Source organism: Artemia franciscana, chromosome 21 (genome assembly GCF_032884065.1).
Source record: "Artemia franciscana chromosome 21, ASM3288406v1, whole genome shotgun sequence".
Taxonomy (NCBI): Eukaryota; Metazoa; Arthropoda; class Branchiopoda; order Anostraca; family Artemiidae; genus Artemia; species Artemia franciscana.
The window spans coordinates 7,409,993-7,422,811 of NC_088883.1; the positions used below are offsets into that span (position 1 = coordinate 7,409,993).

The following is a 12,819-nucleotide window of genomic DNA, read 5'->3' on the forward strand; positions in this document are numbered from 1 at the left end:
CAAAAAAGCTATTCAAATTATTTTCAATTATGTCTATTTTATATATTTATCATTTTTCAATTTTGTAGTATATTTCAATTTATCTAATGTTTCAATTTAAATTTTTTGTCTGAATATTAGATTTACGAGGGTACAATATGACAATATTTTATTTAGCTACTTACAGTGTTATTTTTAATGTTTATATTTATTTAACGAGAACGTAAATTCGGCCATTTGAGCTTGTGAGTAGTCGTTTTGACACAAACCATTCATTTATTTTTTATTAGCGGCGTTTCCTAGTGCTTGTGGCTTATAGTAAGTCTGCTCACGGTGTTGGTTCATTCTTGAAGAAGGAGGTGAAATTGGTTCATTTCACCTCCTTAGCATAAATTAAAGATCACAGAAGAACATATACAATTCTTAAACCTGGGCTCGACTATGATATGGCTCAAGTATATGGCTCATGTATGCTGAGACATGACTATAATATCTCACGTGTGATTTATAATATGGTGCAGGTTAAGTCAGAAAATTGACTTTGGCAGTTGAGACTACTTTGTCAATCGTTATTAGAAGATGATTTAACCGTTTGGATATAACCCTAGTTACGCCACTGTTTGTTCATAAATTATAATTTTCTCTATTGAATGAAGGTTTACTACTTCCTCACTTAATCCACTTAAAACACTTTTAAGGAGGTTTAACTCACTTTAACCTCCTTAAAACACGCCTCCACACATTCAGATCATAAACTTCTTGTCAATTAATCAAAAAAATTGTAATCACCAAAATCCTGTCTTGTCTGTCCGTCAGTTAGCTGAACAATCATTTTTGTTCCTAAAAGTTGTAAGAGAATTTTAAGGTTTGTTTTAGTTTGTATGTGCTATCTAATAAAAAATTATCTTCAAGATAAGTAGACGCATTTTTTTTAATTCAAGACTTGAAAAAGACAATAGAACCTGTTTGGGATCGAGATCTCTTTTTTCTCGTTCCTGCTTCTTTTTCTTATCCTGTTCCAGTTTTCCAGTTTTGTTTATTGGTTTAATCAGTCTACGAGTTATTCTTGATTTTTATCATGAACACACTGTTTCTATTTACACTATTCTATTTTATAGGGTGCTTTTTGGGGTCTCATGGCGGGTCTTCTCGTCGGAGGAATCAGAATGGTGTTAAATTTCCTGTATAAGGATCCTCGATGCTACGAAACCGATGACAGACCATTCATCATAGGAAAGGTTAGTTTTAGAATATTTGAGACATGCACATAAGCTCTATGGAACATTCTTGACCTAGAGTCCGTAGATGTGACCCAATCCTTAAATACTACTGTTTCGTCAACAGATCTCCATTATTTCTATTTGCTGTTAAGCCCCTTTGCTCCTGAAAATTTCTTACGCAGAAGCCTGACGGAGGTGTCCGACTATCGATCAGTGTATATTTTCTACAATTTTTCTGAAAACACAAGAATTGTCTTTGTTGCTTAAAAACGGGCGTAAATACAATATCTAATCGGCTTAGAACTTGGCAAAACTACTTTTTCTTCTGAACGACTTGAAACTTGCATCCTTAAATTCTTAGGCGGAAGTGGCACTAATTAAAAGACTTAATCAGGGACACGGACCCCCCAAAAACTGGGTCTTGAACCGTTTTCTGATCTGTTTGGGACTTATATCCATAATTGATGCTAAGGTTTGGGTGACATTAAAGGGAAGCATGTACTAGTTTTATTTTATACTGGTAGCTGTTGATTTTTATATGATACTGTAAAATTCTTGTGCATTCCTTAAAATGGAAAAGAATCCCTTTTTATAAATAAATCATTACCAATATCTGACGTTAAAGTAATTCTACGGGGTAGTCCCCCTCAGATTAGTATAGAGGTTCTCCTTCCCCGCTGAAAATTTATACAATTAAGCCTCAAACTTTACATTTATGTATTTTAACCCCTCCCCCCTCCCCATTTCCTTCTCGGAAAATCCTCAGGTCCCCCATGAAAAAATCTTGAAGCCTAAAGGAAACCCTCCTGCTCGCCAAGAAAAACTATTACCCCTTCCCCTCCCCCCTCCCCGAAGGGAAGGATATGTCTAAATTTGAGTTAGTTACACTTTATGTGCTGGAGAAATTTAATCGTAGGAAGTGGGGGTGATCGATTGAGCCGTAAGTAGGCTTTATTTCGGGAGACAGTGAACCTGTGAAAAGAGCATAACAGGTGACTAGTATGAAAATCCTAATTAAAATTGCCTAGAAACTAGAATTGCCTAGAAAAAAAAGACTAATTCAAACCATTAGGCCTGAAAATGTAAATTATTGGTGTTTTGAGCCCCCCTTTTCCCAAGGGATGGACATGCGTATATATATGCTTTCCACACTTAAATTATTATAAACCTAATCCTTTTCGATCAGCCATCTAGGGCCGAACAAAAAGCAGGTGGTCCCCAAATTGGGTGGGAGGAGGTCTTAAAGAAGGATTTAAGGGAAATTAGAACCTCTTGTGGGGATTAAAGAGGGAGGGTTTAAAGAAATTTATATGGAGGAAGAGTGTACGTAGTTGTGTTGGCATCAGGGAATTTGGTGTCGCAGTGAATTATTAGTATTAGCAATAGTAGTGGTATTTTGATAGGCTGAATCACCGATCTGGGTTGAGGTTCAGGCCACAAAGGCTCGTTGCCTCCAATACTTTATTTACTCTAGTACCCTAATTGCAAAAAAAAAACAAAAAAACAAAACAACATAGTATTGAAATATTTCGGCTATTTTTCCAATGCCAAATTACATAATAAGACAATAGAGTGACACTTTTCTGTCTAATCATGTTTCTTCATCAGAAGCTCTTAATCCATGAATATTTCAATGACATTCTTAAGAACAAGGCATTTTAATTTGACTCCGTTCTAAAATTAAATGTTACATAAATTTGTGCTTAAATAAATATATTCAAACGTAAGTTTAAACTAAATATGATTCTTCCATCTCCATTCTTTTTGATGATTATATCATTCGTTGGCAACTTTATACAGCTTATTATTAGATTCTTAAAAGAAAATTTTGATTCCAATGATTCTCTTTAGTCAAATTGATTATTTGATTCTTATTTTTTTATTTGTTGTTTATTTTAATGGATTTTTGGTGTGGTAGGAATAACTTTTGGTGGCTGTGGTTGAAATATGGTGTGATGTGTGAGTGGTTGAATTGATAGAAGGGAGGGTCGGGCTGGTATTGGCAAGCATAATCATAGTATGAGTAGCTATGGTATTGTAATAGCAATAGTCGTGTTAAGAGTAGTTTTAGTGGCAGTAGTAGTCAATTCAATAGTATGATTTCCAATAGAATTCTAATTCAATGGAACTAGAAAACTGCAAATTGCCAAAATCACTGATTGATTATCATAATTAAAATATCACAAGGTAAAATAAAATCACTGGACAGGAAAAAAGTAATCACTAGATATAATTATAAATCACTAGGAGTGTCAACCATGGGTAAGACTAACTGAATTTGGGTCAGTATTGGCAAGGTAATCGTGCTATGACCAGTTTTGGCTGTGGGAAAGCAGTAATCGTGCTAAGAGCAGTTTTTTTTTAACAACAGTAATATTTATAGTTGTCAAGGCATGCACATTTTCAATAGAAACTGCTATGACAAGAGTAGTTGCTAAGAAAACCATCACCCATCATATATATATATATATATATATATATATATATATATATATATATATATATATATATATATATATATATATAAATACTAATAAAAGCAAAACTATCAAAAAAAAGAAAATCACTGACCCAAACAAGGTTGAAACACACACCGAAAAACAACATTAATCACTCGAGATGACAATCTTGGGAGAGACTAGTCAGAACCGAACAGCTAGAAAAATAGTAATCGTTTTAAGGTAAGTTTTGGTGAGAGCAATAATATTATAGTTTTCACGATGTGAGTTTTCAATAGAAATTACTATGGTAGGAATAATTGCCAATAAAATCACCAACAAAATCACTAAACTTAGTAATCATCAAAATCACCTGTGAAAGCAAAAATGTACAAAAAATCACTAGGCCTAGCGAAATCCCAAGACAGGGAAAAAACAAAAAGTATAGTAATTGCTCACTAGGAATGGTAACCCTAGCTGAAACTAGTCAAGATCGGAGCAGTATTGGCAAAATTAATCGTGAAATGGCTCATTTTGGTCGTGTTAAGAACTGTTACGGTGGTAGCTGTAATAGTAATATTTGTCAAGGTATGTCTGTGGATATTTCCGATGGGCCAGGTGGTTAGTGTTGTATAGGGGTGAAGTTCAATAATACCTTCACAGCCAACACGTATAAGCTCCACAATGACACCGTCTGGTCCTGGTGCTTTGCCCTGTTTAGGGGTTTCTATAGAATCTTTAGTCTTTCATCTTAATACGGGGAGTGTTATAATCAGTAAGAACTTTAAGTTGCTTGGTTCCATCGTAACCTGTGAGTTTAATTTGTCTTCAAAAGGGTTCCTTGTAGAAAGGTAAATGCTTTATGAATGGTAGGGGTAATATTAGCCGTCACTGTGATAGCTATGTCAATTGTATCTTGTCATACATGAGGCATATTGTTCAAGATGTTTGACTGATTGGACTGATAAGACTTTCTCTAAATTTTGACTCTAACACCTTGTTCTATATTGCCATAGTGATCCTTTAGTCAGTCCTTCGACCCGATTGCTATTGAATGGAGTTCTTCGACCTCAGAAATCCTTCGACCCGAACGGTGTCGAATGGACTCCTTCGACATAAGAAATCCTTCCACCCGAATGGTGTCGAATGGAGTCCTTCAACCTCGGAAATCCTTCGACCCGAATGGCGTCGAATGGAGTCCTTCGACCTAAGAAATCCATCGACCCAAATGTTGTCGAATTGAGTCCTTCAACCTCAGAAATCCTTCGACCCGAATGGCGTCGAATGGAGCCCGTTGACCTAAGAAATCCTTCGACCCGAATAGTGTCGAATGGAGTCCTTCGACCTCAGAAGTTCTTCGACCCGAATGGCGTCGAATGTAGTCCTTCGACCTAAGAAATCCTTCGACCCGAGTAGTGTCGAATGGAGTCCTTCGACCTCAGAAATCCTTCGACCCAAATAGTTTTGAATGGAGTCCTTCTTACTCAGGAATCCTTCGACCCGAATGGTGTCGAACGGAGTCTTTTGACCTAATTCTTTTTACCCGAATGGTGTCGAATGGAGTCCTTCGACCTCAGAAATCCTTCGACCCGAATGGCGTAAAATATAGTTTTTCGACCTAAGAAATCCTTTGACCCGAATGGTGTCGAATGGGGTCGTACGACCTCAGAAATCCTTCGACCCGAATGGTGTCGAATGGAGTTCTTCGACCTAAGAAATCCTTCGACCCGAATGGTGTCGAATGGAGTCCTCCGACCTAAGAAATCCTTCGACCCAAATGGTGTCGAATGGAGTCCTTCGACCTCAGAAATCCTTCGACCCGAATGGTGTCGAATGGAGTCCTTCGACCTAAGAAATCCATCGACCCGAATGGTGTCAAATGGAGTCCTTCAACCTCAGAAATCCATCGACCCGAATAGTGTCGAATGGAGTCCTTCGAGATAAGAAATCCTTCGACCCGAATGAGGTCGAATGGAATCCTCCGACCTCAGAAATCCTTCGACCTGAATGACATCGAATGGAGTCCTTCGACCTCAGAAATCCATCAACCCGAATGGCGTTCGTAATTGGAAGAAACTTGTTAAACAAGAATCCTCATGCTGAGGTAAAATAAGATCAGCTAGGTATGGATAATTCAAAAAAAAATGTTGAGACATTGAATCATTATGTTTGGCAACAGGGTTGAATGGGCAATTGAATGGTAAGCTCTGTGGCTATTATAGTGCTAGTTCCGAAGAAACAAGATTATTACCAAAAGACTGTATGTAAAAAAATGTATAGCATATGTTCTGTCTATTTGTACATTTATTGAGTAAAAGCTATTTTTCTTTTGTTGTTGGCACTGGTGAATTGTATTTACATGTCTGTCAAATAAACTGTTTAAAAGTGGGTTTAGGCATTATCGTTGGTGATAGTCTTGTACCCTTTTCTAAAAATATCTCCAATATGGGAGCATGTTTTATGATTTATTAATCAGGGAGTTAAGAAGAAGCTTTGCCCCTCCTCCCTTCCCTCATAAAAAAACGATATATGCCAAACATAGCGTTAATAAAATCTTACTGTTCTGACCTGAAATTGTTTAAACCTTCTTTTTTACAAAATAATCAAAGGGCTAAGATCTTAGGGCTAAGATCTTAGATCTCACTTGTCTCAGTCTAAAAAGCTCAGTCAATCGTAAAAATTTTCTCGATAAGACTTTGAACTGAGGACTTTGATTATACTCTCAATCAAAGTGCTTAATCCACTGATCCGACTGACCCGTTCTTTTTCTGGGATAAAAAGGCCTGATTAGCAAGTTCAGAGTCCTCAGGTTTTCTTAAAATCTTTTTCATCTTTTTCAAACATGTAAGATCTTAGCAGATTGATTAGCAAAAAAGACTGTTAATAAAATGGCAATATTTGCAAACATTATATCCTCATTGTTTAATTACGCAATTTTTTGTCTTATCTTAGATTCACTTAACTTTTGAGCGCACACCCATTGGTGCCTAAGTGTTAATAATAAGTACCCGAATTTTCTGGGATTTCCCAAAGAAAATCTGCAAAATCTGGGTTCTGGACAGTTTCGACTCTTCAAAAATTTTCTCCACGAAAATTAGCAATTAGTTTTATTGTTAGCATTTGTGTATTTACGAACGTTAATTTTTTGGGAGATTCGGGAGAATTTAAAAATGTAGGCTCTGAAAAGGAGGTTTCAAATTTTCCCGATTTAGCTCCTACCCCTTCCTAAAATAGTTTTTCCTTAAATATCCTTAGAGAGTTTCTTAAATAAATTTTTCTTTACAGATACACTTCATGTGGTTTGCAATGCTCTTGTTTTGGCTCACGCTTGTAGTAGCAATTATCATAAGCCTACTGACAGAGCCTTGTGAAGATTTTAGGGTAAGTTTCTAAATTGTATTTCAATATTTTAAGAAAAAAAAGGATGCACCTTCTTCTGAGACTTCGAGTCAAAATTTGATATGAGGAAGGGTAGTAAATCAGGGGGACAGGAACCTGGATTCAGAAAAATTCTTTTTTTGGTAGTTATAGTTATAATTTATTTATACATCTTCCCCCAAGCTTTCTATATTTATCTGAAGGCTCACAGACAGTTAAAAAATTTGGGCGTAAAATGCACTTTCGAGGCATCAATTATTTAGGGGCAGGAGTCCTCGATTTAGAGAAATACATTTTTTGGTATTTTATAAATACTAATTTACATCCACCTCCTCCCAAACCATCTCCTATATTTCTCTGAAGAGTCCCAGACAGCTAAAACATTGGAGTTAAAAATACACTTTTTGAGGCACCAGGTCAAAAAAGGGGGCAGGTCAATTAGAGCTCACTAGTTTTATTTAATCTAGATTTATTGTAATTCAGTGTAAGAATAATTAAAAAAGCTCCACTCTCCTCCTATTATGAACACCTATATTGAATCTTCATTAAAAAGAATAAAAAAAACTTCCCCCCCCCCCCAGCCAAATATTTCGTGAATTGGTTCCCTCTTATATGAGACATTTTATATGCCATTCTATGTTGATTACGACCTAAAAGAATTTGCCCAGAGCTTCTTTTAAGCCCGGAGCTTTTTCATTAGTTTTTGTGTCAATAACTTTTTTTTACTTATTTAATCTGTATTAGCCCCCGTCACCTTTTTTTTGTTTTTTGGTTGGGAAAATCGGAAATAAATATGCTAGTGCAAGAGACAAATATCTGCTCTAAGATTGGAAACAGGAATCATCTATTATGTGACGGAACGTGTGTTTTTATTAATTTATTTTGATTTCGTGTTTTGATGTGTTCTTTCGGAGGTAAATTTGCAGAACGACGGCTATAGAGAAGGAAATACGCTAGAACAAAAATAAATATATTTTTGGTTTGCTAATTTTGCGCTCTTTTTCTGGTTAAAATCTTATTTTTGAAAAGTTGTCCCTAGCCGCCTCCCTACCTATATGCCCCCGGCTATATACAAAACTAACTTAAAACTTTTACCATTAGATTCCCAAAATAATAGTCTTTATCCTGAAAATGTTCTCCCCCCCTGATGGACATATGGGGGTGTTGTTTCGGGGAGGGGGAATGAGGGTAGGTAGTTTCCTCCCCTTGACCTAACAAATGTGGCATCAACCACAAAAAGAGCATATAATTAGCAGTCTAAAAATTCCTATCTTTTGTTAAAGCATTTCTTCATCTAGAGTGCCACTATTTTGCAAATATAGTCAAAATTTCAACTTTGTTTTTAGTGTCAAAAATTTGTCCATTTTTTTTTTAAATTTGTTGTAGGGGTTTCTTCAGAGACTTTTTATTACAATACTTTATTACAGAATTCCTCTGAGACTATGAAAATTTTCTCTTTTGCGGTATTGTGACGATGTTTTTTAGAAAATAAAAATATGCTTTAAGACTTAAGTTTCGGGATTTTGGTATTATCTGTACTAGTTGAAAGTTTATTAAAAATTTTTAGGCTTGATTTTATTTTTATTTTTGATTATAACGAACTTCTTTACTAGTTTAATGTTAAAACTGAAATAGTGTATGTTTTTAAGCTAAAATCTCTTCATTTTTAGTTCTAGGTGTAATTTCTGATTTTTCGTGTGTTAAGTAGTTTTTAGTGGCATCCATAGACGACATTAATGATTAAAATTAAATTTTATCAATTAAATAAAATTTATTAATTAAATAAAAATTAAATTTTATTTTTTATTAATGATTAAAAAATAAAAATTCTACTTTAGTTTAAGTTCATACCGATCACGCCATATATTATCAATCCTTATATCGTCAAAATCACGTCAAAATAGTAAACACGTTAATTTTTTAAAACCGCGTTCACGGTAATCGCGTTAATTGTAATTATTATTTGGACCCCGCCTTGTGATATCTTACAACGACTGCAGCTGTTGGGTTTGCTGAGTGAATCCGACGTTTTGTTTGATTTTTCATTATTTAAGATTTTTGTTCGATGCATCTTTGTTAAAATCATCACTTGCATTGCTTATTAGATTTTTCAAAATGTATTTTGTAGTTCCAATTCGATGGTTATGGCAGAAATCATAGAATGGTAGAAACGCCATTCTAATGATATTTGTACCTTATATTTGGCTCAACTATGAGTGGTTGTGTAAGTATGTACGTGGAGATTTAGTATGTAGTTGCGTAAGAAGGGTATTTTGTAGACATTAGGGCCGAAACACTTAATGGATTTTAAACTAACAGGTTCTTGAGGAACTTCCCAAAAAGTAAAAATCAATTCCCAAAGGGAGGGAAGCCTATTGAATTTTAAATAGTTCTTAAGCTAATTCGACAATTAAAATTTAATTCCTAAATGATTTTTTCCAGGTTAGAGGGGAGGCTTACCTCATGCAGTAGCTTAAGTACGGCTCTGGGGTCCTAATTTAATTCAAATATTGGCCACTACGGAACACATATAACTCCGGACAACTAATCTCATATTACTTAATTGCCATGAAATTTGGGCCACCAATTACATATCTCGTATAGCTTCATACATGGTGGAAAACATAATTTGTCGTCCAGAAGTGGGAGGTTTTAAACGAAGAAGTTTACTGAGTAAACGCAAATTCATCAAAGGTTTTGCTTTGAGCCATATTGAGACTTTAAACAAGAAAAAAATTTTGACAACTAAATATGCGTATGATTTTCTTGGTAGATTCGATACGCACCGTATTACAGACAATACAGATAATTATTTTAGCTGTTTATTCTATTCTTGATTATTAGTATTGGAGCTGGTGGGGTGGGTAGCCAGGTGGTAAGATATCATTTTAGTCGTGAGTTTAGAGAAATATACAAAAATTTTACCCTTAGGTAATTCGAACCACTTATTGGACAAGAATGGATCAAACTGAGCGACAAGATTCAAACGACGAAAATTCTAAATTGGTAGCCAGGTGGGGCGGGTCTCAAGCCTCAAAAAGTAACCTAATATTTACTCTGACCCTTTGTGTCTCCCCAAATTTGGTTACACTGAAGAAAAACTTAACTTTAAAACAAATCAGTTCACGCTTTACTCGCAAACTATTCAGTTAACATGCTGTTTTGGCCCCCCACTAACTAATTCAGTATAGTTTCACGCATGATGAATAAATATGATATTTCCTCCAGAAAAATTAAATATCAGAAGAAGGGTCCATTTTTACGCCCAAATTCTTTAGTATGTTCCTGGGAGCTCTACTGAGATTTTGTTTTTGCCAGAAATGACACCTTCTTTTAGACCACAGTTTAGTGTTTTTAATCACTCCTGTATTTCAAGCGTTGTGTTTATTGTAGTAAGTGTAATATTTTGAACATAATTTTAGTAATAGTAATAGTATTATTACTATATTTTATTATATCATTATTATTACTATATTATTATTATTATTATATATATTATATTATATATTATTACTATTATTATTATTATTATTATACTATTATTATTTATTATATATTATTATTATATTATTATATTCTATTATTATTATTATTATTATTATTATTATTATTATTATTACTATATTTTTATTAATTAGTAATAGTATTTTGAACATAATATTAAGTAATAGTATAGTAAGTGTAATCTGTAATAGTAAGTGTAACCTGTAATAGTAAGTGTAATAGTAAATGTAATAGTAAGTGTAACCTGTATTTAAAGTCGAAAGCTTGAAGAGTAGGCTAAAATTTTATTTTTATTTTATTTGGACTACTTATTGTTCAAGAATGGACCTAATGTGATGTACCTCGCAAGTAAATTTGTCTTTGAATTCAACTTTTTAATATTGAACCCCCCTCCCCTTCACCGTTTGGAAAAGATTCCCAGGAGTTCTCGCTATGGGACTTTAAAGTACCAAAAAATGAGTCAAAATACTGACAAAGATTTGCTCCAGAAAGATTGTGGCTCCAACCTTCAATTTTTTTAAATAGGTTTACCCTACTCTCTGGGGAAATTCTTTAAGCCTGTCCATTATTCCTCTCCCAAGGTTTTAGTCGTGAGCTTAGAGAAATTTACAAAAAATTTACCCTTAGGTAATTCGAACCACTTATTGGACAAGAATGGATCAAACTGAGCGACAAGATTCAAACGACGAAAATTCTAAATTGGAAAAAAGGACATCTACCCAAACAACCTTCACTGATGAAGAAAAAGCAATATCTTCAAAATTAGATGGAGGTTAGTTGATTTTTTTTTTCTTGGTTAAGTTACTTGGGATGTTTTCCAGTTAACCACCAGGCTATTTCCTATTATTTAATAACATATTCTGGAAATTGTTTCAGGGTGAGCAAATAAAGACAAATAGGCTTACTTTATGGACATAAGCTAACTTTGAGGAAAAGTATCATCTTTAGAAAATTTATGCGGGACTAGCCTAAGATCCATTCTACATCCACTACCTTGTTCTAACTTATAAAGGCAGTATAACTTTAAATCTGCTTTATATTTCTCTTTTTAACCAATTGTGAGTCAGTCCATTTCGTTTGTGTGCCAACCACAGACACAAGGTTTATAGCAGAGATTTATCACGGGTCTATCCTACCATGTTAAAAAATGGGGTTTTGGATATTAATGGTGCCTTGAAGCTATCGTGATGGTGGTGGTGCCGTGATTGGATATTAATGGTGCCTTGAAGCTATCGTGATGGTGGTGGTGCCGTGATTGGATATTAATGGTGCCTTGAAGCTATCGTGATGGTGGTGGTGCATGTTTGAAGACTGTTATTCTGTTTATTGAAAGATCTATTTCTTTTCTTTCCTGGAGTTATATTATGCTGATGATTTAAGCAACCAAAATGAAAACGTGAGCAAAATCGATGAACCTTTAGAAGTTTTGCGAGTTCAGGGTGCTAGAGTAGGTTTGAAAATTAATGCTCAGAATTATTGCGAAGAATAGAAAGATAGAAAGATCTGCGAACCAAGATTAGAATATTGGAAAGTACAGTGATGAAAGTGGTCAAATACGAGTCTGTAGCATAGGCGCATTGAAAAGTGGAGGAAGATTTGCTAGATGATTTCGATAGAAAATGCCTACAGATTGTTTTAGGACCCCAACTGACAGACCATATTTCAAACAGTCCCAGTTTCTAGGGATGTAATGAAAGAAAATTTGGGATTGCCAGAGTACGTTCTGCGGATGAAAGATGATAGATTGTCAAAGATTGTCCTTTTCGGCCAAACGTCTAGGGCTAAACAATAAACTGGTCCTCTTCTGTTGAGGTTGGTGAATGTCGTAGGGAAAGATTTAAGGGAAGTGAAGACTCCATGGGAGGGTGTAAAGAGGGAGGCTTTGAATAGATTGGGATGGAGGAGGAGCATGTGTAGCTATACTGGCCTCAGGCGGCTTGGTGCTGCGACGATTTGTTCGTAGTAGTAGTATTTATTGAACTGATAAATTCATGTTTATAAACAATTGTCTCTTGGCGATCATTGGTTTGAAGCCGATAAATACTCGAAAGAGAACTGATGGTTATTTTATAAGTTTTACGAGTTTGCCTATCAAGTATTTCTGTGATTCTCCACTACCAGAAAATTGCCCTCTGCGGAAAAACCCCTTCCGTGGAGAATTCCCTCCGAAAAATTTGCCCTCTAAGTAGAGCTCTACATGTGGGAAAAATTTTCCCACATGCAAAATGACGATCGGGAATAATGTAAACGAAAGTAACTGTCAACTATCTGTGTTCAGGGGGTTTCTAATTTCACTCAGC

The 12,819-nt window shown here is 35.0% G+C and overlaps 1 protein-coding gene across 2 annotated transcripts in view; it reads left to right on the forward strand.

Annotated features, from left to right (window-relative positions):
* The window catches only part of LOC136040640 (sodium/mannose cotransporter SLC5A10-like), a 141,972-nt gene that overhangs the window by 125,908 nt on the left and 3,245 nt on the right, over nt 1-12,819 (forward strand). For both annotated transcript variants that reach the window (XM_065724920.1, XM_065724921.1), the window contains exons 10-12: nt 1,098-1,217; nt 6,923-7,018; nt 11,147-11,291. In XM_065724920.1, the coding sequence (XP_065580992.1) occupies nt 1,098-1,217; nt 6,923-7,018; nt 11,147-11,291 (361 nt within the window). The remainder of the gene's footprint in view (nt 1-1,097; nt 1,218-6,922; nt 7,019-11,146; nt 11,292-12,819) is intronic.